This window comes from Magnolia sinica, chromosome 3 (assembly GCF_029962835.1).
Source record: "Magnolia sinica isolate HGM2019 chromosome 3, MsV1, whole genome shotgun sequence".
NCBI lineage: Eukaryota > Viridiplantae > Streptophyta > Magnoliopsida > Magnoliales > Magnoliaceae > Magnolia > Magnolia sinica.
In genome coordinates this window covers 122,356,811-122,382,304 of record NC_080575.1, presented here as the reverse complement: position 1 = coordinate 122,382,304, position 25,494 = coordinate 122,356,811, and the positions used below count along the sequence as shown (strand labels likewise).

Genomic DNA, 25,494 nt, shown 5'->3' with positions numbered 1-25,494 from the left:
GATCATTTTAGGGTATGAGACAAAAAATGAGGCAGATCGAAACCTCAAGTAGACCACACCACATAAAACAGTAGGGATTGAACACCTACCATTAAAAACTTCCTTGAGCCACATAAGTTTTCGATCAAGCTGATATTTGTGTTTTCCCCCGTTCCATGTCTTTGTTAACTTATAAACGGGTTGGATCTCAAATAAACATCATAGTGGGCTTAGGAAGATTTCAACAGTGGCCGTCAGTTTTCCCACTGTTTTCTGTGGTGGGGTCCACTTGAACTTTAGATCTTTCTCCTTCCTTGGTTGTTTCCCTAAAGTGATCTCTCCAAATGGATGGATGGTGTGGATACATCACATACATCATGGTGGGGCCCACATAATATAGTGACGTCACTTCAGTAGCAAGACTCGCTACTGGCCGGTTGGGTAGCTAATCCGCGGCCGTTTTGAATCAGCGATTTTTTTGCCTTGGTCCAGAGATAGGGGAGCAGACCTGATGGACAAGGCGTATCTCATGCGCTTGAAGTCCATCCATGTCATTCGAATGGTCACGCCCCCACATATCCGTATGATTAAGGTAGTTTTGTCATTTTTGAAAAAGATAATGGACATGCATGCAAAACTCAAACAATAAAGTCAAATAAAAAAAAAAAATAGCTAACTTGTAAAGGTTATTCTTTTGGATGGTTTTCCTAAGGGCGTGTTTGGGCGGGCGTCTTACGGTGGAGTAGGTGGGACAGGGTTCTCGAATCCACTCCCGTCCGTATGTAGGTCTGTTTGGGCGGCGAAGGATTGAAGACGGATGAGATTTCTTGTTGGATTCGAGAGATTTCCTTTGCGATTGCGAAATCCCGTGGATCCAATGCTGGATTCGTATCCCTTCTCGCTGCCATCCCATGCATGTCCGCAATCCATCGTACGAACTGCGGGATCGGTTTTCAGAGGGTGGTGCTTTGGCGGGAGAGATAGTAGAGGGAGAGTTTATTTTTGGCGCAAAATAGGGTTATAAGAACCACCATCAGGTCGCGATGGCCGTCTTCAGTCGACCGGGCGCTGCCATCGCGAACAGACGGTGTGGTTGGGTTGAGGTAGGTCTTCTTCCTCGCCCATTAAGCATGAAACGCCCTGATTATGTCTTGCATGTTCCAGAAAATGTTGATTTCTGTTGCGTCTAAGAGGGCTACGAAGGATTTGCATGCATCTGATGTGATAACCATTCGTCATCAGTGAAACAGACTCTCTGAGATGGAGTTGGCATGTTTGGTTGGCTGCGACGACTTCGTTTGGAGTTCTGATATATATGTGCAATTGGATTTCTTCTTCATATGTCATATATACTGATTATTTTTTTCCTTCCTATTGCTCTTAGCTTTTCTTACAAAAATTTGATGTATTTCATTGCATCGTTTCATTGTCTTCAAGTTCTGTTAACTCAGATGGTGGTGATGTTATAGGAGTATGGTAGTGTGGGTTTTCTTCTATATCACTTCTCATGTTTAGGCCTTCTGGATTCCGATTATAATAGGCCTTTGCAATATCATGATTGAGGGGGTTTTGGGTTCTCTGAATATATTTGAGGAATTTGATTATTTGGAATTTTTTCAATTTTGTATATCTCGTATGTTATATAATCTACTAATTTCTGTACTATTTGTTATAAATTGTTCTTCTGAGAATTTCTATTTACTTAATTGGAGTGTTACATTGGTATATCTTAGATGGATTTTCTGTTGTTAGTTTTCCTTGGAATCCAGTTATGAATTTTTTAGATTAAACTACGTATATTAATCATTGTTTGATCAATGCTATCTTCATTTATTGATCTCTGTCCATGCATATTTTCTGATAAATCAAATGACATGAAAATTTTTTTCCGTGGAATGTATGCCCATAAATTTTCCTGTTTTTCACGTTCAGTTTAGACTCTGGATTGCATCAGAATATCTTTGTATATTTTGTCATCTGTTATCAAGTATCTTGTTTTCCACATCTATCGTTTTTTTTTTTTTTTTTTGCAGTACTGTTTCTCAGTATGTGGGCATATGGATTCTTACTTTGATATTGTGTGGAATTTCATTTAACATCGAGTTTGACAAATCTAAATATCTTTGAATATTTTGTCATATGGGTTTTCTTTGAATTGCTTAAAGTGGAGATTTGTCTTATATTCTACTAATTTCTTTGAAATTGATGTGGATTGTTTTTCATGCAATACTGTTAATTTCCTTGGAGAGTTACTTTGATCGAATCTCATATGTTGAATAAGTTGGACTTCAAGGTCTACATGTTACCAGAGCCATCTTCATTGGCTGAAAGTTAACCATCCATGGTTTCTATTAAGTAAAATGAGATGAACTCATATGTTAGGTGGAATGTATTCTCAGTAAATTTTCAGATTTTACTTTCCCACCCATCTAGCATATGACATGGAATTATACTGGTATTTTCATCTACTTGCATCTGTTAAGTGGTCTGTTTGTGCAAAGATTCTTATGTATCTTGTTCTTCACATTCAGATTGGATATGGAATCAATTTCTTAGTTCATATACAAGAAGAATTGTTTTCTTTAATGTCAACATATATGAAAATTGTTGTCTTTTGTGGTTTCGATTGTATCCTTTGGATTCAATCCAAATATATGCAGTTGAATTCCTTCTTTTAGTAAGGAATGCATTTTTTTTCTGTTTAACCTAAAGTCAGGTTGTTTTCATGGAATACTGCTGGTTACTCGCTGCATGGTTTTATTGACTTGAAGTTCATTGGTCTCATCTCTGGGATCTATTATACATCTTTGGTATGGTTACTCTCATCTTTGGAGTTGAAGTTCAACTTGTTCTTCTTCTTACCAGCATTCTCGGATGGATTTACTAGTGGTGGTTTCCATGGAGTCCGGTTATGAAATTTCATTTAAACTACCAATGTGACTCTTTGGTTACTAGAGCTATGTTCCTGTTTGCACTTTCCCACCCTTAAATCCTTATGATATGGCATGATATTGTCAAATTTATCTACTTCCATCTGTCAAGTGGTGTGTTTAAAAATAACATAGAAGCTATGTTCCTGTTTGCACTTTCCCACCCATTTCCATTTTTCTTTCCTTGATTTTTTTTTTTCTTTTTTCGTGGGAGGGGATGATCATATTTTTTTTAGGCTCATTTCCTTCTTCCTTTCTTGGTTTTCTTTATAATTGTTTTTTATATATTTTTTTTAATTGGTATAAATGGTTGGAGTTTGTGAAAGGGAATAGGCTATGGAATAGTATGGTAATGGATGACTTTTTATAATGGTAGAATGATGTAATCGATAAACATTATAATATAAGAATGTTATAATGCATGAATTTTATAACGGAAAAATGTTATAATGGATGAATGTGATCAATGTTAGAATAGGTAATTAATGAATTTTTATAATAAAAAAATGTTAAGATGGAAGTATGTTATATGGTGGATCATCGATATTTACTGTGAATCGCCCATATTTACCATGGATCTGTTTTCACTAAGGATCACCGATATTCAATGTAGATAGTCGATATTCACTGTGGACTATTGATATTAAGAGTGGACTGATGGGGTTTTTTGCCCCAGGCACGACCGGTCATGAGCCTCGCTCGACCGGTGGTGGGTCGTGCTCGACCAGTCGTGAGTTGCACGACTCAAAGTCTAGCGACTTTGAGTTAATTTTCTCCGGGGTGCTCAACCGGTCGTTGGGAGGTGCACAACCGGTCATGGGTGTGCTCGACCGGTCGTGGACTCGGCACGACCAGTCGTAGTTACGTAGATTCGTTCCGCGATTTTACGCGGATTTCATTTCGCAAGTCCTTTCGCAATTGAGATGTGGAAAGGAGTTTCCTAAAGCTATAAATAGGGGTTTCTAAGATTTTTTTAGATGTATGAAAAACATAAGAGGGCTATCAAAGGTGTGAGAGAAAGAGAGAAAGAGAGAGAGGATGCTTGTAGAAGGGAGGTTATGCTCGTGGAGGTTATCTACTGTGCAGTTTATATCTCAACACTTCTACGTCCTCGTAATCGGTGAGATCTTTCTGTTTTTCCTTTTATTCTCTCATTGTTTATCCACTCCTGCGTGAGTGAAGAAGGTTGTAACGTTCTACTTCATAGTGGATTATTGATCTGGACGATGTCCCGTGGTTTTTACCTCTTTGAAGTTTTTCCACGTAAAAATCTCTTGTGTGGTGTGTGGTTAATGCTTTGATTTATTTCATTGCTTTATTATTCCATAATTCTGGTTTGTTCTGGAGGGCTAGATCCTAAGGTTTTGTGCAAGGCCCCCAACATGGACCACCAATATTCACTATGAACTGTATATATTAATAGCAAACCAATAATATTTACTATCGATCGCTAATATTTTCACTGTGATCATAAATATTCACTATGGGGTACACGTCCGATGAAAATGGTTATAACTCTCTCATTACATGTTCGATTTAGATGATCTTGCATTCATTAGAAAGGTAATTTGATGAACTTTGAAATGGATTTAGAATTAGATCATTTGAATACCATTTGATTGTCCAAAAGTAAGCCTAAAGTTCATCAAGATTATTATGGTCTATTAATCTGATGAAAACAGTCATATATAACTCCCTCATTACATGTCCGACTTGGATGATATTGTGCTCGTTGGAAAGATAATTTGATGAAATTTCAAATGACTTTAGAATAATTTTTATTTTTATTTTTAAATATCATTTAAGCTTAAAAGTGGGCCTAAAGTTTATTATTCATTGTGAATATTTGATATCACCGAGGCCAATATTTGGGCTCACTTTTAAGTTTTAAGTAATCAAAGAATGTAAAAATGAGACGATTCTACAGCCATTTGATATTTCATCAAATTACCTTTCTAACGAGAATATGATCAACCAAATTAGATTTGTAACGGGGGAAAGTTATGGTCGTTTTCGTTATATCGACGATGCATAATGATCTTGATGAACTTTGGACCCACTTTCGGGCAATCAAATATTGTCTAAAAGAGCTGATTCCAAATCCATTTGAAAGTTTATTAAATTACCTTCCTAACGAGTACGAGATCACTTAAATCAAATATATAACAAGGGAGTTATGACCATTTTCATCAAACTGTAGCCCATAGTGAATATCTATGATCACAGTGAAATATTAGTTGTCAATAGTGAATATCAGCGGTCTGCTATTAATATTTGTGGTCCACAGTGAATATTAATGACCCACTCTTAATATCAGGGGTCCACACTAAATATTGGCAATTCATAGTGAAAATATTAGCGATCGACAATGAATATGGATAGTTCACAGTAAATATTGATGATCTACCATATAACATTCATTTATTACAACATGCTTTCATCTTATCATTATTTCATTACAAAAATTCATCCATTATAGCAATCATTTATTCTAACGATAATCACATCAATCCATTATAATATTATTCCGTTACAAAATTCATTCATTACAATATTCTTCTATTACAAAATTTATCCATTATAACATCTTTCCATTATAAAATGTCATTCATTACAGAATTCTTCCACACCTTATTCCCTTTCATAAACTCCCACCGTTCATACCAAATTGAAAAAAAAAAAAATCTCTAAAAAATAACTATAAAGAAACTAAATAAGGAAAAATGAAGGAGGAAAGAAGAAGCAATAAGGAAAAAAGAAGGGAGCAAAAAACTACAATCCTCCCCACTCCTGAAAAAAAAACCATGGAATGAAGAAAAAATGGTCAAATAGTCATCGTGCAGAAGGGCCTTACATTTTGAACCTATCTACATCTTAAGTGGGACAAACTGGGTTGTCTAAAAGTAAATTCATCATATCCATATGTATGGGGTTTTAATTTCATTTCATTAGCCCAAGTTTGAGAGAAAACTCATCATAAATGGACCACAAAGGAAAAAATAATTGAAAATTAATGCAAATTATTAATGTAGTTGTAGGACACAAATAGCTTAAAACATATAATTGAAAAGACCCTTCCGTGGGTTCATGACTATCCAATTAAAATGAACGGATCAAATCTACTAAATGAATATATCAAAATTCAATTTTAGGTAGGTCCTATGTTCCCTTTTAAAAGGATCATTCACTTGCCTAAGCGAAAGCCTGCGGTATGAGGGTTAGTTGTGGTAAAGAAGCGTTTTTGTCATATATAAAAAGTCAAAAAGTGGACTTAGGGTTGGAATTCCTTATTCTTATTTGTGCAGACTCTTGCTACAACCACCTCACCTTACAGGGCCATATGGACCAAAACACACATTTTGTAAAGAATAGGAGAGTAAAGCTCACTTGGAAAGCATGCTATTTAACCCCGTGTCATTCACCCTCAAGTATGTCCTAATGGGTTGACACTAAGGACCTGCTGGTTTCATGAATTAAAAGGTAACATAATGGGTTATTTGATTTTTCATTTTCATTATAAATACTAGGTAAATAGCTCATTAATATTCTTTAGGCATGTTTAAAAGTATTTTGGAATTTTGCCTTGAAAATTAGTTCAAAAAATTTGCCTTAAATTTGTAGCCCCATCATTACGTATGTAATATATCCACACCATCCATCCATAATTTGTTGGAACATTTTATGGCATGAGCCAAAAAATGAAAGAGATCTAAAGCTTAAGCAGCCCACACCTTATGCAACAGGTAAAACTTCGGTCATTGGAAAGCTTTTTCTTCGTTGGGCTCAAAAGGGATTTTTCTTTTATCATTTTACCTTAACATTGATAAAGAAAAAATACAAATATCAACTTGACTCAAAACGTTTAGACTACGATTAGTTTTTACATAAAGGCATTTAGTTCTGAGCTTTGGATCAGCTTTCATTTTAGCTGATGCATTAAAATAGTGTGCAAAAAAAGTCCGCATGGGAAGTAATGTTGGAATTATATTAATAAATTACTATTACTTATTTACACAATAACAATGGTTAACTTCTCCGTTTAACTTATTTACAATCAAATTATAATGATAATATTTTTATATTAATTTTACATTAAATCATCATCGAAATACATTTATAATGATTTTTAGCCTGCATCGAACTCGTCTGGATGATCCAAACCTACAAAATCTTTCACCACACATTAATCCATGTGTGCCCATCTACATCTTTAAGAACAATGCCAACAAGGATCACAATCTTAACCTTTTAATCAATGGCTCACGCTAATGGACGACCGTTAAATAAAAAGAAACATGATTCCCATTCAACGGGTGAAGGTATTGATCGAGGGTTCACGAAGTCAATTAACATGAACAGTGAGTTCGGACAGCTGCGTTGCCCCGCGCGAGCATTCGATAATTACAAGAGTAGGACCCTCGTTCAAGGGCAGTTGAAGGGAAATATAAAAATGTCGGAGATTTCCATGCATCCACTGCTTTTATTAAATATCTTCCCCTTTCCCTTGCCTTCGCTCTCGCTTCTACTGCTTTCAACCTTCTTTCCTTCTCCCCTGCAAAAATCCCTAAAACCGAAATCCTCCCTTCCTTCCTACCAAAATGAGATCTTCTATGATCAGATCCATCCAAACAGCCCTCAAAACAAGGACTAGTCCTTCCTCATCTCCATCTCTTTCACACTTCTCTCGCCGTTCCTACTCTTCCGACTCGACACCGGACCGCAAGGTCGCAGTCCTGGGCGCAGCCGGCGGCATTGGCCAGCCCCTCGCCCTCCTCATGAAGCTCAACCCCCTCGTCTCCAGCCTCGCGCTCTACGATATCGCTGGCACCCCTGGCGTTGCCGCCGATGTCAGCCACATCAATACCGGATCCGAGGTAAAAAATACCCCTCCCAATTCTCTTTAGTTGCTTCCTTATTTTATTCCTTATTATTAATTTTTTTTTTCTGAATTTTCCTTCCTTCTCTTTTTAGGTTGCCGGCTACATGGGCGAAGATCAGTTAGGGAAAGCTCTCGAGGGATCAGATGTCGTCATTATTCCTGCCGGGGTCCCACGCAAGCCGGGAATGACCCGTGATGATCTCTTCAACATCAATGCTGGGATAGTTAAATCCCTATGCACTGCGATCGCCAAATACTGCCCTAATGTAATACTCAACTGCTGCTGTTGCTTCTATCTTTCTCTTGTCTTTGTTTTATCCTTTTCCTTTGGGGGGATTTTGATTTCTGTGGGGCTTTGTAGGCTATTGTTAATATGATAAGCAACCCGGTGAATTCGACGGTGCCAATTGCTGCTGAAGTTTTCAAGAAGGCAGGGACATACAATGAGAAGAAGCTGTTCGGTGTGACGATGCTCGATGTTGTTAGGGCAAAGACATTCTATGCTGGAAAGGCAAAGGTTCCTGTCACTGGTATGCTTCTTCTCTTATTTAACTCTCTCTCTCTCTCTTTTTTTTTTTGGAAATTCGAATTGCATTGAGTGTGAATTTTTTATTTTATTTTATTTTTAATGTAGAGGTTGATGTCCCTGTGGTTGGAGGGCATGCTGGCATCACTATTCTTCCTCTGTTCTCTCAGGTAGTTGATTTCTATATTTGTATCTGTAGCAGAAAATTTTCAATTTCTAGTTTAGTACTATCGTTGTCATTGATCTTGTATTTCAATTTGGTTTTTGTTTTAATAGGCGACGCCGAAATCTAATGATTTGTCGGATGAGGAGATCAAGGCACTTACAAAGAGAACACAAGAAGGAGGGACGGAGGTCGTGGAAGCCAAGGCTGGCAAAGGCTCAGCGACGTTATCAATGGCGTAAGTTTGCCAACAAACTGCAAGAATAGTATCAACTGAAGATCTCATTATTTCTCTGCAGATTCATCTATATCTTGTTTTTTTTTTTTTTTTTTTCTTCTTTTTCTTTTGAAATGATTATTGCTGTTCTATAGTAGCTTATGTAGTTTTAACCCAAGGAGTTCTTTCAATATATGGCTTTAAATTTGCCAGGCTCTGTGCTGAATTCTGAAACGATCATTTGAAATTTGAATCCTAAGTTGGGATGTTGTAGTTTCACTACCTTGGCTCTTTTCATGCATCTTGAAGTGATTATCTTTGTAATCCTCTTAGTTGAGTGATTGGAATTAATTGTAAACACCTGCAATGGTGAACATCTCTCCTCTGGTTTGGATTATTACAACTACTTTCCCTCTTAAAGACGTTAGGGGAATCTGTACCAGATGACAAAAATAACCTCACATGTGGAGTTTGTTTTGCTAGTGTGTTGGGCCCACTATTATGTATAAATGGTATCTAACCTGTTCATCAGGGTTCCCCCACCATAAATATTGAACGCGCAAAAAGTTAGGCTAATCCAATCATTGGGTGGGCCACACCATAGAAATCAATGGACAACCGCCCAAAAATCTCCAATTCACATGGTGGGCCACCTGATGATTGGATCAGGCTGATTTTTTGGGTTGTCCCATTTTCATGGTGGAGTGACCAAGCGGAATGGATTGGATAACATACGCTACACAGCCCATGCATCTACAACTGGTTGCATATGAGATCGGAGTAAAATGGTCAATTGGTCTAAGATATGGTGTTAATAGGCAGTGTGGTGGAATCTGCAATGGATCTGTAACACAGAGGGCAGGTACTTGCAATAACCAAACCAGAGGGACGGTGTTTACAATTGTCATAAAGCAGAGAAGGCGGTGTTTGCAATTATCCAATATCATTTTGTACCACTAGAATGCTGTTGCAGTTTGATTTTAATTTTAGCATTTATAATTTTAGTGGTGTATGCAGGGCTGTCTGCTTCTAGATCTTTAGATGTGTTAACAGAAGGATTGGGTATGGGATGAGAAAGTTTTTATTTTACTAAGTAGTGTCATAGTTTGAAGCACTTTCTCCTGATAGACAATCAGAGTTCCATTCTTCTCTGTTTTCACCTTTACTTGGACTGTTTAAAAAATAAGATAATATGATAAGTAAACCAAAAAAGAGTCATAATACTGAATGATCCATTGTGAAGTTCTTTGCACGGGAATCTGGGTTCAACTTTGATGCTTAAGGACAATTGTAAAGGGATGGGAGCATGGTATTCCGTAACGGTAAAGGTGACTGTAATGGCCGCCCACTACCGTTACTGTCACGATGCGGCCATTACGGATTCTTCTTCTTCTTCTTCTTCTTGAAACTATGGTGATATCTAATATTGCCAAGAAATAGCACTTCTTCTTCTTCTTGAAACTATGGTGATATCTAATATTGCCAAAAAATAGCAGTAACTGGAGTCATCTCATTTCCATTTAAATTGTCATCTGAGACTAACCTTTCTGATTTCATGCAGATATGCTGGAGCTGTCTTTGCTGATGCTTGCTTGAAGGGTCTTAATGGAGTTCTGGATATTGTGGAGTGTTCCTTTGTACAATCAAGCGTCACAGAACTGCCTTTCTTTGCTTCTAAGGTGATTCGATTGAACCCATTCGTTTGATCTTTTATGCCCCTAGCGACTGTCTAGTTTTATGCAAATTGCAACATCAACTACTAGGAAGACATTTTTGTTGCATGTGAAGTCATTTCTTATACTCCATGTGATGTGATAATTTGATACATTGTATAGTGTTTGATGATTGATCCATTGCCTTCATGTGCAGTGTTTCCCTTATTTTCTTTTCATAAAATTATTTTTGTCAACCAAAAAAAAAAAGAAGAGAGGATATTTTGATTTATTGGCATAGTTATGTCCTTAAATCTATTTGTTTGCATCCATCTCCTTTGCGGTTTACTATGAATTTAATCGGTTGAACTCACAAGTCACAAGTCAGTGACAGGCTTACAATATAATCACTACCATTTCCTGTACATGCACACCAAGGATATCAGGGATAGTAATCATACCTGAATTACTCATTTATTGAGCCTATAAGTTATTTCTTTCGCAGCTCCACTCATTAAACTGGCCAGTATGCTGAGGTTTTTACATAATGCATGCAGTGAAGTCTCCAGGACTGGTTAACAGTACCAAAAACATGAGGGAAATTAAAGTAGCAAGGCGAACATTTGTAAATTAAAAAATTGCTCCAAGTTTTCAGTTCTCCTGTTTTTTCTAGGCTGGCTGATCTGTGCAACAGATGTGATTCATAATCGAATGTTCAGACTAAGCCGAGCAATACTGCTACTATGTATGCCACACGGACATACTTATTTCTGTTATCACATCCGCACTTCTATGACTTGGCACGATACTTTGTTCAGCAGCTCCCTTTTTGCTGAATTATAATTGTTGAGGCTTGTATTGTGGATGATACAATTGAAACTTACCAATTTATTTTTATCTAACAATAGGTCTTTTTTTTTTAAAAAAAAAAATTATAAAATATTACTCTTTTCTCATATGCTATTATCGTTATGTCCATACTTAAGAATGATGGGCTTGTTGGTTGCCTGAGGTGGATGCTCTCCTTAACAGTATCTGATGGAGCAATCAAAGGTTTGATTGCCATGTTTTAGAGTATGTGGATGGAAGCCACAAATAAAAATAGCGGTTGTTCTATCAATGTGGTCGGCTGGTCAAACTTCACTTGTAGATACTACCACCTCTATGTTCTCCCTTTCTTGGTAGTTTCTTGTGTTAACAAATTATACCATTTATTTGGTGCTCGCTGGATGTGAGGGGAGTGTTTGGTAATCAACCGTTTAATAATCTTGAAAAATTGTGCCAAAGATGGATTTCTGATGAAAAAGATCTTATATGCATGGAAAGAGCTTTGCCATCTCTCTCTCTCTCTCTCTCTCTCTCTCTCTCTCCTGTTTAAATTGATTACATCTTTCTTCCAATTCTTGTTTGGTGGCTAGGGATGAATGAAAATGAATTAAGAGGAGTATACTCACCCTCTCAGATGATAGAATAGGAGAACAAGGCTGCACTTAGGACATGGCTTGGTAATCAACCGTTTGATAATCTTGAACAATTGTGCCAAGGATGGATTTCTGATGAAAAGATCTCATATGTATGGAAAGAGCTTTGCCATCTCTCTCTCTCTCTCTCTCTCTCTCTCTCTCTCTCTCTCTCTCTCTCTCTCCTGTTTAAATTGATTACATCTTTCTTCCAATTAAGAGGAGTATACTCACCCTCTCAGATGATATAATAGTAGAACAAGGCTGCACTTAGGACATGCCTTCCATTAATTTTTGGAGTATGTATATTTTGTTAGGATCAATTTTAAAAAATAATGATAGAGCTTTGTCTGCTCACTTCAGATGTGTTTTCATTGGACATTTAGACAGTTGAATATATTCTGTGAGAGAGACTAATCAAGGTATTCAATAACAGGCATAACGGCCAGCCTTGTGGCTGATACAGTATGGGCCAAAACGGCTGTTAAGTCCCCTATAACCCATAGCAGCTTTATGGCCCAGTAATGGTAATTTTTTAAGGAAGAAAATGTATCGGCCCCATATTGGGCTGTTACAGGTCTGTTATGGGCCATTTTTTTTATTTATTTTTTTCGGAATGGGCATTACAGATCTGTTCTGCATAATGGGTCCTACCATTACTTTTGTGTAAGCATTTTTAAATACCATCAGGCTAATGCTGCCACTCTAGGTGGAAGCACATGGACTTATTTGTGTCAGAATGCATTTGTCTAAGATAGTGACAACATGGCCTTTGTGACTCGTAACAACTAGTAAATTGATACACCATTCAATTTTCTCATTACTCATATATAAAGTCACATGTCTAGTTTTCAAAGTAGGCATCGACGGCATTGATCTTTACAATTGGATCATTGACCTGATTAGTATGCCTCCATACTTTTATCATGACAAGAACTAGAGGAGGTGAGGCTATTAGCTGAAGCTCTGGTCCTTCAACTGCCTGAGCATTCTCGCCACTGTTTCTGGCTTCCTTACAAGGGCTTCAAAAAGCTTCTTGAAACTTGGGGTGGAGTGTAGCTGTTGTAGACTTGTTTGTGACCAAGGCATGGCTTGGAAAACATAATCTCCACCTTTGGCTTTCTCCCTCTTCTGATTTGTTGAATCACAGCTTGACGGAAACCATGGTTGATTTCTGCAGCTACCTTGAGTACTTGACAGATTCTTATTACCAGATTTTGATGGATCATAGAATGATGTTGTCAAATAGCAAATAAGAGTTTATGAATGCTGAAATGAGTGCATCATAGTTCTTGATACAACCTAGGGGTTGCACACCACAAGTGCATGGTTGCGAAGTAGTAATAACTCAGTAAGACTGAGGTTGATCCACAGGGAATGTGAGAACGTAACTAAAGCTAGTCTAAGATTTAGAACTCCAACGGATTGAGGTAGGGTAAAAACAATAATTAAAAAGCACTAAGGATCCGGGGATCCACTTCTAACAATCACAATGTATAGTTCATCGATTCATCTTCTATAACTCAACTAGAACCGAATTCCAATCGGTTATAATCGGAAGATCAAACAGTTAAATTAATCACAAACATCCAACAATATATGATTTCAATCGAACAATTCTCTCATGAAGCACTTGGACAACAATCGCAGGGAATTCAAAGCATCTATTGTGCCTAGAGTCTACAATAGATAAATGGATTTTACAGAGTGATTCCTTCTCTAATCAAGCTAAGCAATTGCACTTCAAAACATCCGATGTACTTGGAGTTCATAACGGATCTAGAAATAAACAACCCAAAAGCTTTAAATTAAATTCAAATATAATTCAATTAAATAATCATCATGAAATTCAAAATATGAATCAATAAACTAGAACATTGCAATAAACTAGAAAGCTTCACCCCTTAGCCTTAGCTAAGAGATTAGCTAGACATAGCTAACTCTAAATAAAAATAAAACATAAAATCAAACTAGGAAGAAGAAGAAGAAACTCGAAATGAACTCCACTGAGCTCTCTCTCTCTCTCTCTCTCTCTCTCTCTCTCTCTCTACCCTTGCTTAGACTCTCTAAAAATGAGTCTAGAACCGCCCTTAAATAGCCTTTAGAACCCACTTTGCACTGCCTTAGATGAGTCCCAATCGAAATTAGAAACAAGTTCCGCACTTTCGTAATTTGCTACAAAATCTTCGATCCAAACACTCAATCGATCGAGAGGCATTGAGGAATCCTCAATCGATCGGACTAAGTTAGTCGATCGATCGAATATGCACAAAAACGTCCAACAAGCAATCTGTGAAATTCAGGGGATTCTCGATCGATCGAGCGAGCCCTGGTTGTCGATCGATCGAAGGTCACAAAAGATGTCTAGTGAAATTGTGGGGTCATTTCTTGAATTTTCTCGATTTTGATTTTCTGGCCCCGCATTTCTGGACTTTGAGTTTTTGGCCTAAAATTTCGGCCTCCTTTTATGATCTTTGTTTCTTTACTTCTCTTCAAACATGGTTCATTAATCTTCCTCTTAATTCCTCCATGTGATCGGTCATCATCTCTTGGGCTTTAATTCTTTAATCTTTAGTTCCAATTCTTCAATTTTTCAGCTGATCGTCTTTCGGGCTTTAAACCGTCACTTTTAAGCACAGAATTATCTTAGACTCTGAAATTCTCCTGCATGTTGAAAACATATCTAATTAAATCAATTTAGCATTTGAATTCATGGAAAAACAATGCATAAATAGGGGACAAATATGCAATATTTAGGCGTTATCAGCTCTGTTCTCATATTTGACAATTTTGGTAAAATCTGTTTTCACTAAGAGGAAATTATGCGATGCTTGACCTGCATCTTTACACAGTGTGCATGGATTATCATTTCTGACAGGCGCCCGTGGTTTGGTAGTTCAGACCATTAACCTGTTGTGTTACACTTTGGATGGACTATTTCTCAAAATCTCCCTGATGGGACAATTTGTGGCCTGTATAGATGGCTGAGAACAGAAGAGAACAATGGTTCACATTCTTCTGAAAAGGTCTTGATATTGTTTGCTGGAATCTTCCAATCTGGGGAGGTCTTTGGGCATTATCCATCCACAGTGGGACTCAGCAGACCCATGGTCTGGATTACTGTAATATGGGTTCCAGACTTCCAGTTGTCAGAAATAGAAGTCCACCTATACTTTATAATTCCTCTTTTACTAACAGGTCTTGTCATATTTGCAAATGTTGTATGAAGAGAGATAAATTGGTTGGCTTCTACAACCATCTTTTGTAGTATATTGGGGTGTATCATGTGTGGCATCATCCTAAAGGGGGAAACAATGTTCTTTGAGAATGTAAGTGCGTGCCTGGTATACTATATATTCTTGATTGGGAGTTACGTTTTGTTTAACATTATTTGTACTGTATTACATATTTACATTTGAATGTCTAACATGATTTGTACTGTATTACATATTTACATTTGAGTGTCATACATCGAGGGAGTTACCATGTCCTGCTCATAAGCAAAGGTACAGTTAGCTGGATGCAAAGAATTCTGCATAATGCGCCCTCTGGTTCATTAATGCAAACCTTTCGTCTGATGGCCCTCATTGTGAATGATGTCTCAGAAACCTCCCAGTTTGAGGGGTCCCGAGCCATGATGACTTTGCTAATGAGTGGGAGACTGTAATTCCTTAATGCACTCATGTGTGCATATTTAAACATAGGACCCTTTAAAAGATCATGTATGGGTCCCTTCTCAAGTTAGAGGATTCATGAAGTTGGATATATCTGGATATTATATTCACAATAAACCATAACTATGTTAAAGGAAACCGTCGTATGTGATATGTAGGTATGATGATATGATATATACATCCAAAATATAGTATTGCCTTTGGATATTTAATGTATGGTATGCTCCATGATGTCTATAATATACCTAACGTTTTTCATGTTAAATGTTACAAGGTTTTTTTTTTTTTTTTTTGGGGGGGGGGGGGGCGGGCGCGGGTTTTAGCTTGTTGATACACCCCACTGTCAAATGTCACAAGGTTGATCTGCATTTTCCCCAGAATTTTCTTTTTTAATTTCCTTTTTCATTTTAGAGAACTGAAAACCCATAGGCAATGGTTACTAATGGTACCGAGCTATCTTTCCTGCCAACATGCCACCTGTGTAGGAAAACCTGTACCATGCAAACAATTGACTCCAACATGAAGATCACCATTCTTGAAAATCAAGCTGTTTTGCTTAACAGGGGGGCCACACCTCTATGTTGAGTCAGACTGTTGGGTGTCCATTGACTCCAATAGTTTGGCCCACCTAATGAGTGGATCAGCCTGAATTTTGTGCCAGGCGATCTTCATTGTAGGTCTTACCATTTCCATGGTGAGGTCCAACACAAGTTGCATGTTGGTAGGAAAGATGGTATGGTACAACAAGTTGTGGTAGCTTGCCTGTAGGCAATTGCTTGTCATTATTTATAGTGAAGGGCCTTGGTGAAGAGAGGGATATCATCCATGGGAGGGGTGAAGTTTTCATTTTGAGTGTATTTTTTTGTCAGTCGTGACGAGGGGAGTGGGAGGAAGCATGTGCCTTGCAGTGACAATTTGTCAGTGTAGAAAGGCTATCCTTAATATGGTGTATGCATGGTCTGTTTGAATGTGGTATTTACATTAACACAATGCGTGTTTGAGTATGGCCATGAACACTTTCCTCTGACCCAAGTTCAGAAGTTAAAAAAACTTCGCCTAATTGTTGTGATTTTTGATGATTGGGTCTCACAATCTGCTAATGGTTGCAGGTGAAGCTGGGGAAGAACGGAGTGGAGGAAGTACTTGGTTTGGGTCCACTTTCTGACTATGAGAAACAAGGTTTGGAGAATCTCAAGGCAGAGCTCAAGTCATCCATTGAGAAGGGGATCAAGTTCGCCAACTCAAATTAATTGAGTTTTTAGGGTTCTAGACACTCCAGTTTTGCATGTGTACTCCTGATTTTATTTTATTTTGGTTGCATTCACTAGAGTTGAGATAATTTGGCTGTTGGAACTTTTTGCCCAATAAGCCCTAACGGAGAGGCACTACACTAAACAATAATAATGTTTTCTTAAGCACTGTGTTTTATGTTGTTGCTTTTCAGTATTTTCTTCCAACATGAGTATTCTCAGGTGGAGTAAATAATATATAGCTTCTTCTGAGGGTGAAAGCCTGGTTGACTTTTGATGGGCTGGAGGGATGGACTATGCCCTGAAAATTTCATCGATCCATTGGTGGACTGCAATTAGTCTTGATTAACTAGGGAATTAGTACGTGTGTACGTTCAAACTGGAAAAAAGGCCAAAGATGGGATGACTAGAATCATCCGGTCGGGGGAGCCCCCTTATCGATGGTCTGGATGGATTCTGCTTGCACTCAATGAAATCCAAGGACGAATCATATACTGGTTCTTTGTATTACATTATCTTACCCGTAAATGAGGAATTACACTTTTAGGCTTGAAGAAAGATTACATTCTCTGCCCGCAAGTGTCTTAGTCGACACTCCGCACTCCAATTACTCACGAGAGTGGCCCACCTGTAAGAAGTAGGGCTGAAAGTTGGACAGGTTCAACCCGACCGACCTGTGACCGACCTGACAATGGGTTGGGCTTGGGCAGGATGTCTAGGGTTTGGTCTCGGGCTTGGGCCATACAAATGCCAAGCCGATAAAACTTGGGTTGGGCTCGGGTTGAGGCCTCAAGTTGCCTGACCCAACCTGAACCTGATCTGTATATAAGTTCCTTATAAATTAATTATAATTGAGTGCTGACCGTCTATGTTGAAGGCACAAAAAATTCCAATGCTATTTGGTTTCATTGGTCCACGTCATTTCTGATGACTCAAGTTAACAAGATACACTAGATTTCTCTCTTCCAAATAGATTGCTTGGTACACAATATGACTTTTAAAAGAGTAGTTGTCCTGTATTTTAGCTTATTTGTTTAGAAAAAATGTTTTTTATGATAAATAATTATATATATAAAACTTGTATTGAATATATAATAGACTAATGTAATAATGAAAATATTAGCATCTATCTACCTGACCAAACCCGGTCAACCCGACCAAACCCGCTTGGGTTGGGCTTGGGTTGAGAATTTCTAACTCGAGCTTGGGTTGGGTTGGGTTAGGGTTGAGGTATAGGAACCTAGGGTTGGGCTAGGGTTGGGCACCAACCCTCCCGAACCCGCCGGACTTTCAGCCCTAGTAAGAAGATTGCCCTATCCTATCAATGCGATTATTTGTCTACAGATGTATTCTTAAACTACGTTCCGTATTCCATAGGGAGAAACTTTTGTCCTCCTACAGTCCACTTTGGAGCCTATAAATGAACGGTGTGGATGTCTGGAAGGAGGACGCACCTGTAGGGATTGCAGTTGGAAACTGTTCCCATCATTGCTTCAGATCCTCATGGCACGTGCACCTGCTCTGCCTAGGATTGATTGGCACGAGTGATATGACTGGATGGATGAGTATGACCATCCATCCTCATGCACACTGCTTGTGTAGTAGGGAATAAAATAGCACGATCTAAGCCATCAGAATCATGCGATCCATCGTGAAGATTGACAGTCGAGAAAATTTCACTGAGAAGATGACTTAACTGCCTACCAGGTGCCTGCAAAAATGAACGGATGAAATGACAAATCAACGCTTCAAATTCAACAGGCAATTGTCCATTAATCAGATCTCAAGATCATCCAAGCAATCTGATATCTGGTTATACCCAGTCTGGGTTAATGTATGCCACGTTTTGTGTGCATGTGTATGATTGCTGATAACTTACCAGAGCCCCACTTATTTATTTATATTTTTCTCAAGGCAGAGACAGAGAGGCAACACAGCAGAAGGAGAAGAAAAAGGAGTGAACCAAAGAGAGGAAGAGAGAAAATGTAGAAAATACTGATTGAAGGTAAGCAACTCTCAGCTTCGATATCTTCGTTGTTTTTGCTGTCTTCATCTCTCTCTTTAAATTATAATTTTTGGGTTTTCGATATCTCTGCGATTTTTTTATTTTAATCTCTCTGTTTGTCTCGCGGTAGATATGGAAAATTCTTCGTGTGAATTCGTTTGTTTTTAATTTCGGATCTATGTTTAAGGTTAAGGGTGCGTTTGTTTGCACCAAATATGATGATATTTCATGATTAATCAGTCTAATTTCGCGCAAAATATCATGACATTTCATGATATTTAAACGCACCCAAAGCATTAGAATTTTAGAAATTGATATATTTAGGTTTTAGGGTTCGTATGAGCATTGGTTTCACCTTGCTTTCTTTCTATCTTTTTTTTTTTTTTTTTTCCTTTTGTCGCAGTATTTCCTTTGTTGGATTCTTTTCCCGTTCTTTCTTCGTATATGGAAATTCACCTCTCTCTCTCTCTCTTTTTTTTTCCCGGTTGTTTCTGATTTATTTTAAATTTGTAGCTGTGTTTTATGGAGAATGATCTTACTTGACTCGTTTGCGTTGGTACGCCCCCCATTATATTAGAGATGAATTGTATTGGATATCTAGAGAGTCTGAGATGTTGTTCTGGACTATTCATAAGGCCCCCATACTATAGTGGAGATGAATTGTATTGGATATATAGAGTCGAAGACATCCTGGACTACTAATAAGGCTCCCGTCATCACACTGATAAGATGATACTAAACATCTGAATGGTGTACTCTTTTGTTATAACCATCTCTTTCCGAGTCACTGATTGGATGATTATGATTTTCATAATAAGTGATTCTTGAGATCCATAAGCAATCCACGACATGGTTTACTACATGGACAGTCAACTTTGATTGGAGCTTGGGTTCATTTCTCCCTATTGGAGCCTGCTGCAATTCTTGTGGGGCCCATGCACTAGTGGTTGCACAAGGTAGTGTTGTCTCCTGGAAAACCAATATGATCCCTAATCCATTGTGAATGTGATAGGCATGATCTCAACCGTACATCATGATGACCATGTGTCCTTGATGGACAATATGTTATGCTTTAATTAGTATATGGTATTACTTTTAACATATATGAATACGGATTAAGAAGATGAATGACTCATTTGGTCATCCTTAGGAACTTGAGATTGGGTACGTTGGTTGTTAATTGGGAAGGGTCGTGGTCATGGTTCTTAATACCTTGTCATACTATGATCATCATAGGTTCTAGGACAGACCTGCGGTCATCATATGGTGAGATGTATGGTTGTCTTGTACGAGGGGATTGACTTGGGTCAGGATGAACATTCTTCACATGAGAGTGTAAGTGTGCCATGGACAAAGGATCTTGTTGGACCTTTGGATACTTGCATTGGTGGATCAAGATCAAGTCACTAGGCAAGGGGCTTATTAGACTGGACTATGATAAGACTTGGTCTTGCATAGAAAGATGATTAATCCTCAGACCCGAGGACATGTAAGGGTCATGATCCTGATTGGATGAATTTTACTCTCTTTATGATGTTATTGTGTGGCTATTAAAAGTGGGTGCATCCATTAGGGTCTGCTGATTCTTACACAGGCTGATAAAGAATTCACTAAGTTTACCTAAAGACGTGTTTATGACTAGATCTATTAGATCATGGACTCATCAAGTGGTTTTATCACTAGGCCTAACAAAGGAAAGTTTTCAACCGTTGAAGTTTTGTTTTAACCGTTAAAACTTTTTTAATTGTACTTGATGATGATCTGATGACCCAGATATGATGATCCATTATTTGATTAGGATGGGATCTAGATCTTTGATGTATGGCTGTGGCAATGAAAGGTTTGGATCATGAGTACATGTATGGATAAGAGGTTAATTGGTTTCCTTCACAGTATTGTATACCCAAAAAGTTTATAGAGTGGTGAAGCATTATATGTAGTGCATCCCTAAAACACCTAGCTTCCTCATTATGTATAGATCCTATCTCAAAGAGAGAGAACACTAGCTTCCTCATTATATATAGATCCTAACTCAGAGGGAGGGAGGGAGAGAGGATCATTCTCTCCTCTTCATCTTCTTCTTGTTGTTCTTGTTCTCTTATCCACATGTGCGTATGGAGTTCACTTTGTGGACGACATTGGTCAGCCCTCGGCCCCTACTAGAGGACTTGATGGTAGCTCTCTACTCTCCTACATCTAAGATGGATTGGCGAAAGACTTCCCAAGTTGAAGGATTTGCATCGACAAATGGGGAAACTTCACATCGCGGTCTCACTGTGTTAAGGTATGATCTAGACAGTTCATTGTAGGTTTAGATATTTGCAAATCTAAGATTATTGCAGTAGGAGGTCCTAGGCTTTATCTAATTGGATTTTTGGAAAACTCATAAAATTCGACTACTTCTGCAGTTAAAAATCCAATGGGTGGGCCCCATGGTGGCCCATGTCCAATAACTTGAAAGCTATGTGATTGCGATTTGGAACCTAGTTCTTTGAATATGAATGGTAATGTAACTAAAATTTTTCCGCTTTGTTACATTAACTACTGCAATTAAACTTGATAGCGCATCCAAACACACCCTTCAATTGTTCCACTAATCTCTTGAAGATTAATGACAATCACTCAAAGCATTGATAGCACCAATTTCTACCACTTGTCACCAAAAGTGTGGTATCTTTCTTTCCATTTTTCCTCTGATAAAAGCTCCAAAATCAGATGGTAATGCCGTAAATTACACAGATGAGCAGATGTTCAAGCACCAATTAGCTTGTTAACTTCCATGTGGAGGATAATATCCTTTCTGGCTGGTTTGCTACCCTTCCTTTGGTTATGCCATATTGAACTTGTGAATACCATTATTTGTTGGGTTATGCATCTACTTGGGTAAGTGTTCTTCTCTTCAGGAAAATTCGCAGGCTACAGGAACAATACATTGTCATGGGAAGAGCTAATCGGAGTATAATGCGTCGATGGAAACTTGTATTGATCCTTCTGCTGGTAAGACTAATGAATTGGCGGGAGGTCCTGTTGGGAATGAGTTAATTTCATCAGAAGAAGCAATGAATTCAGAACCGTACATGGGAATGCTAGTTGAATCCGATGAGGCTGCAAAGAGATGGTATAATGATTATGCCTGGCATGTGGGTTTTAGCATCCGTGTTGGCCGTCACGAACGTTCGCAGCGTACTAGAGAGATTATTTCTAGGCAATATCTATGCTCTAGAGAGGGTTCATGTGATAAGAGATGCGTACATAGAAAAGACAGGATTAGGCTAGCACGACCCAGCATAAGGGTAGGGTGCAAGGCAATGATCATGGTAAAGAAAAGAGATACTAAGAAATGGGTTGTTACAAGGTTGGAGAAAACACATAATCATGAACTAGTGGGTCCAGATAAAGTGATGCTCCTTCGATCACATAGGCGTGGATCTAGTACTCTAGAAAGCTATGTGAGTGCGTCTGATAGAAAACAGAAACTGTATGATAAGGATGCAGACTTTGAAAGGAGTTGCAGCAGACCGATTGTGAAGACCCAATCACCTATGGAGGAACAGGTAGCTGAAATATACACAAGGTCAATGTTTCTAAAATTCCAGGAGGAATTGTGTGCGAGCCTTTGTCACATTGCAATTAAAATTGAGGATGGGAACTGAGCATGAATAAGGTGACAACTGACAAAATATGGAGAAGAGAATAGCTCATACACCGTGACTTGAATGTATCCAAAACGAGAGTAAGCTGCACATGCCGTATGTTTGAATTTGTACGCATTCTTTGTAGACATGCCTTGATAGTCTTCAGACTGGCAAATATTTTGGTTCTTCCATCTCATTATATTGTGGAACGATACAAAAGAAATGGGAAGAGTGGGCCTGTGTGCGATGAAAACGACTTCACAACACATGATGATTCTCGTGAATCTCTAATGTTGCGTTTCAGTTATTTATGCCATCAAGCCGTTAGGTACGCAGAGGAAGGCTCAACATCTGTAGATGTTTATGATGTGGCAGTTCGCACTCTACAAAGGTCTTTGGAAGAGGTTCTGGCTGCAAAAAGAAATGCTGCAATGGATGCACAGTTTCCCAATCCACTGAGTGGCAGTATTCTGGATGACAATCTAGATGGAGGGAATCAAACTGATCATTCTACTAATCAAATAACCTTGCTTAATCAATGCACAAGCTCAAGAGAATGCCCTGCTAGTTGTAGAATGCCACACATTTTGGAGAAACACCCAAACGGGAGAAGAATGGGTACCATTTATGGGGTGAATGGTCATGATGACTCTGGTTGCTCCACATTGAGGTGTGTATGGTAATATCCAAAAACTCATCTTGATGCTTCTTTCTTTCTTCTTTGATGGGGATTCCTGAATTTTTCTTTTGGGAATTGATTCTTATGCTTGGCATGTTTTGCAGGATTAGCTCTGACACTGAAATTCTGAGTGCTCGCTTTGATATGCATGATCCTCCTCCTGCCTTAGAGTTTTGGTACTTCCATTTCTATACAAATATCTGTCATCATTTATGTTCTCTTTTTATTGATTCTGTTATTAACCCTCAAAAAAAAAAAAAAAAAAAACTGAAGTCGCAAGCGTTTGCTGTTTTTATAGTTTCTCATTTTTTGTTGATCTTTCCTTCCAATATTTGTTTTGTAGGAATATGCGATGGCCTGAGAATAGCAGCCATCCAAACATTCATAGATTGACATAGTTGGGGATATGATTTGATAAAACTGTCTTTTATAGGTATGCCATCTCTAACCATGATTTAAGATGTGGTCAATGGTTTGCAAAACCTTCTGTTGTAACAATGTCTACTCCCCCTTCTACGAATTTTTTTTTTCTCTGCAGATGTGGCATATGTTAATGAGATTTTTTTATTTTTATTTATTATTATTATTATTATTATTTTTTAATATAAAGCTTTATTCAAGAGAAACTAAGGTGAACAATCCTTCGGGCGGGCCCCAACAAAAAGATCCGGGGCACGCCTATCATGTGGAAACCATAGCCAAAGCTATACAAGAGGAAGCTGGAAAATTTACAAGGAGAGGGAGCTGGGGGGCAGATGACATAAAAGGGGTAGCAGACGAGCAAAACACTGGCGCAAAAGGAGCATCCCGCAGCCAAGACCAGTGGAAGACACTAGCGAGAGGGACGGCCAGGGCAGAGGCCCAAGATATGGGGGATTAGCCCACGCCTTTCTTGATTTTGCAGAGGCGGATCTGCCCTACTCCTGCTCTATCTAAAACCAAAGATCCTTTGATGTGCCTAGGGAGATCGGGACGATTGAGGAAGACTCTATCCGGGGCGCCACCGCTAGCAATGTTGGCGAGACCATCTGCTACTGAATTGCCTTCCCGAAAGGTGTGGCTGAATTTGAGGTTGAGAAGAGGCTTGAGTTGATGGATGGCTTCAAGGATATACCAAAGTTTCCATCCACAAGAAGTAGATTGGTTTGAAACTGCTTCAAAAAGAACTCGGGAGTCTGTTTCCACAATGATCGAAGAGAGACTCAAGTTCCTGCATAAAAAGAGGCCATCAATCATCGCACGGGCTTCAGCTAGCATATTCAAGATCTGACCATAGGAGTGGTGATAAGCAAAAATTAGATTGTCCAAACAATGTGGTGATAAGCACATTGAGATTAACACTGCATTCAGTTGGTCCGGTAGTATAAGGGCCATAGAGCAAAGACCACATTGTTTGGACAATCTAGCCCCTCCCCCCCCATTATCAATGAAAAGATGATGGTAGGCAACACTCACATTCAATGATGAAAAGTTCATTCATTAGATGGTTCGGAATTTGGATGAGTTCAATGAAGTCAAGTTTTGGTTGGTGGCCAGTTTCAGAGGCTGTTGGATGCATGGTTCGGATTATTATATTGACATTCCCTTGCTGTGCTTTGCACGGTCCTTTTCTTATTTTTGTAGTGTTTAATTGTGGGGCCTTGTTTTCATACAGTTCATGCAAAAAACGGTTGGAGAGGTTCTTTTCTTAATTTTCTAGCGATTAACTGAGGGACCTTGTTTATACATACAGTTCATGCAAAGAGAGAGAGCCTTGGGACTACATGCAGAGGGAGAAGAGAAGGTGCGGGCTACACGCAGGAAAGTGGTAGAAAGGGTGTGTAGTACTCACATGAAAAAAAGGCAGGAATGCCTTCCCTACCGCTCATTGATGGGGAGTGGGTAAAATCTGATCCATTTATTCATAAGCAGGTAGACTTTTAAAACCACCCCTAATGATTGTGGGAAGTCTCTTCTAATGTTCTATTAAATCTCAAAGTTTACAACGTCCCTAGGCAAAATTATCTATTTGCTACTGGGGTTATGTATAGTAGAGATTTCTTCCAAATGTAAGTTCATCTTGTCTGGGTGGTAGACTTCCAGGAGTTTCAACTCCTGGTCAAGGGTTCGAGTACCCATAGGTGGTGAAATTCCACCAGCGTGAGTGTGTGGGGTGAGTGTGCGTGTGTAAAAAAAAGTTCATCTTGTCCTTTTAATGGTAAAAAGGTTGCAAAAAAGGGTGGTGAAATTCTTTGTAATACCTAAATTGAAGGGAAAAAGATTTAATTTTGTCGCCCATCTCCAACTACAATTTGAGAAGATACTCGGCCGAACAGAAATCTTTTTTGGGATTGAACCTCCATCTCAGGGCCTCGTCTCAGGGCCTCGTTACATAAATTTTAGGGTGTGTTTGGATGCACTGTCTAACTGGATTGCAATTATTTACCTAGTAAAAGTTAGAAACAT

At 38.5% G+C, this 25,494-nt stretch overlaps 2 protein-coding genes across 5 annotated transcripts; both read left to right on the top strand.

Annotated features, from left to right (window-relative positions):
- Positions 1–7,214: 7,214 nt before the first annotated feature.
- LOC131241065 (malate dehydrogenase, mitochondrial-like) lies at positions 7,215–16,895 on the top strand. The gene is made up of 7 exons (XM_058239698.1): positions 7,215–7,783; positions 7,881–8,054; positions 8,150–8,318; positions 8,423–8,484; positions 8,591–8,715; positions 10,256–10,373; positions 16,590–16,895. The coding sequence occupies exons 1-7, from the start codon at positions 7,508–7,510 to the stop codon at positions 16,728–16,730; spliced, it is 1,065 nt and encodes a 354-aa protein (XP_058095681.1). The 5' UTR covers positions 7,215–7,507; the 3' UTR covers positions 16,731–16,895.
- Positions 16,896–18,037: 1,142 nt separating this feature from the next.
- On the top strand, positions 18,038–25,107 carry LOC131241064 (protein FAR1-RELATED SEQUENCE 3-like). 4 transcript variants are annotated; one of them, XR_009168933.1, is made up of 5 exons: positions 18,038–18,735; positions 22,746–23,040; positions 23,154–23,225; positions 23,393–23,482; positions 24,782–25,107. XR_009168933.1 is itself a non-coding variant. In XM_058239697.1 (4 exons), exons 1-3 carry the CDS (start codon positions 22,487–22,489, stop codon positions 23,445–23,447), a joined length of 681 nt encoding a protein of 226 aa, XP_058095680.1. In that variant the 5' UTR covers positions 22,414–22,486; the 3' UTR covers positions 23,448–23,482; positions 24,782–25,107. The 4 variants fall into 4 exon arrangements, 2 of the variants coding, with proteins under 2 accessions (XP_058095680.1, XP_058095679.1); XR_009168932.1 differs by having other exon boundaries at positions 18,039–18,735; positions 22,675–23,040; XM_058239697.1 differs by lacking the exon at positions 18,038–18,735 and having other exon boundaries at positions 22,414–23,040.
- The last annotated feature ends 387 nt before the right edge of the window (positions 25,108–25,494 follow it).

Bases quoted from the DNA above. Each gene is read 5' to 3' on its own strand.
- LOC131241065 (XM_058239698.1), top strand. From the start codon at position 7,508: ATGAGATCTTCTATGATCAGATCCATCCAAACAGCCCTCAAAACAAGG. The intron at 8,055-8,149 runs GTAATACTCAAC...GGGGCTTTGTAG, and splicing joins TCGCCAAATACTGCCCTAAT to GCTATTGTTAATATGATAAG. The intron at 8,716-10,255 runs GTAAGTTTGCCA...GATTTCATGCAG, and splicing joins TCAGCGACGTTATCAATGGC to ATATGCTGGAGCTGTCTTTG.
- LOC131241064 (XM_058239696.1), top strand. From the start codon at position 22,487: ATGTTTGAATTTGTACGCATTCTTTGTAGACATGCCTTGATAGTCTTC. The intron at 23,050-23,153 runs GTAATATCCAAA...CATGTTTTGCAG, and splicing joins TCCACATTGAGGTGTGTATG to GATTAGCTCTGACACTGAAA. The intron at 23,226-23,392 runs GTACTTCCATTT...TTTGTTTTGTAG, and splicing joins CCTCCTGCCTTAGAGTTTTG to GAATATGCGATGGCCTGAGA.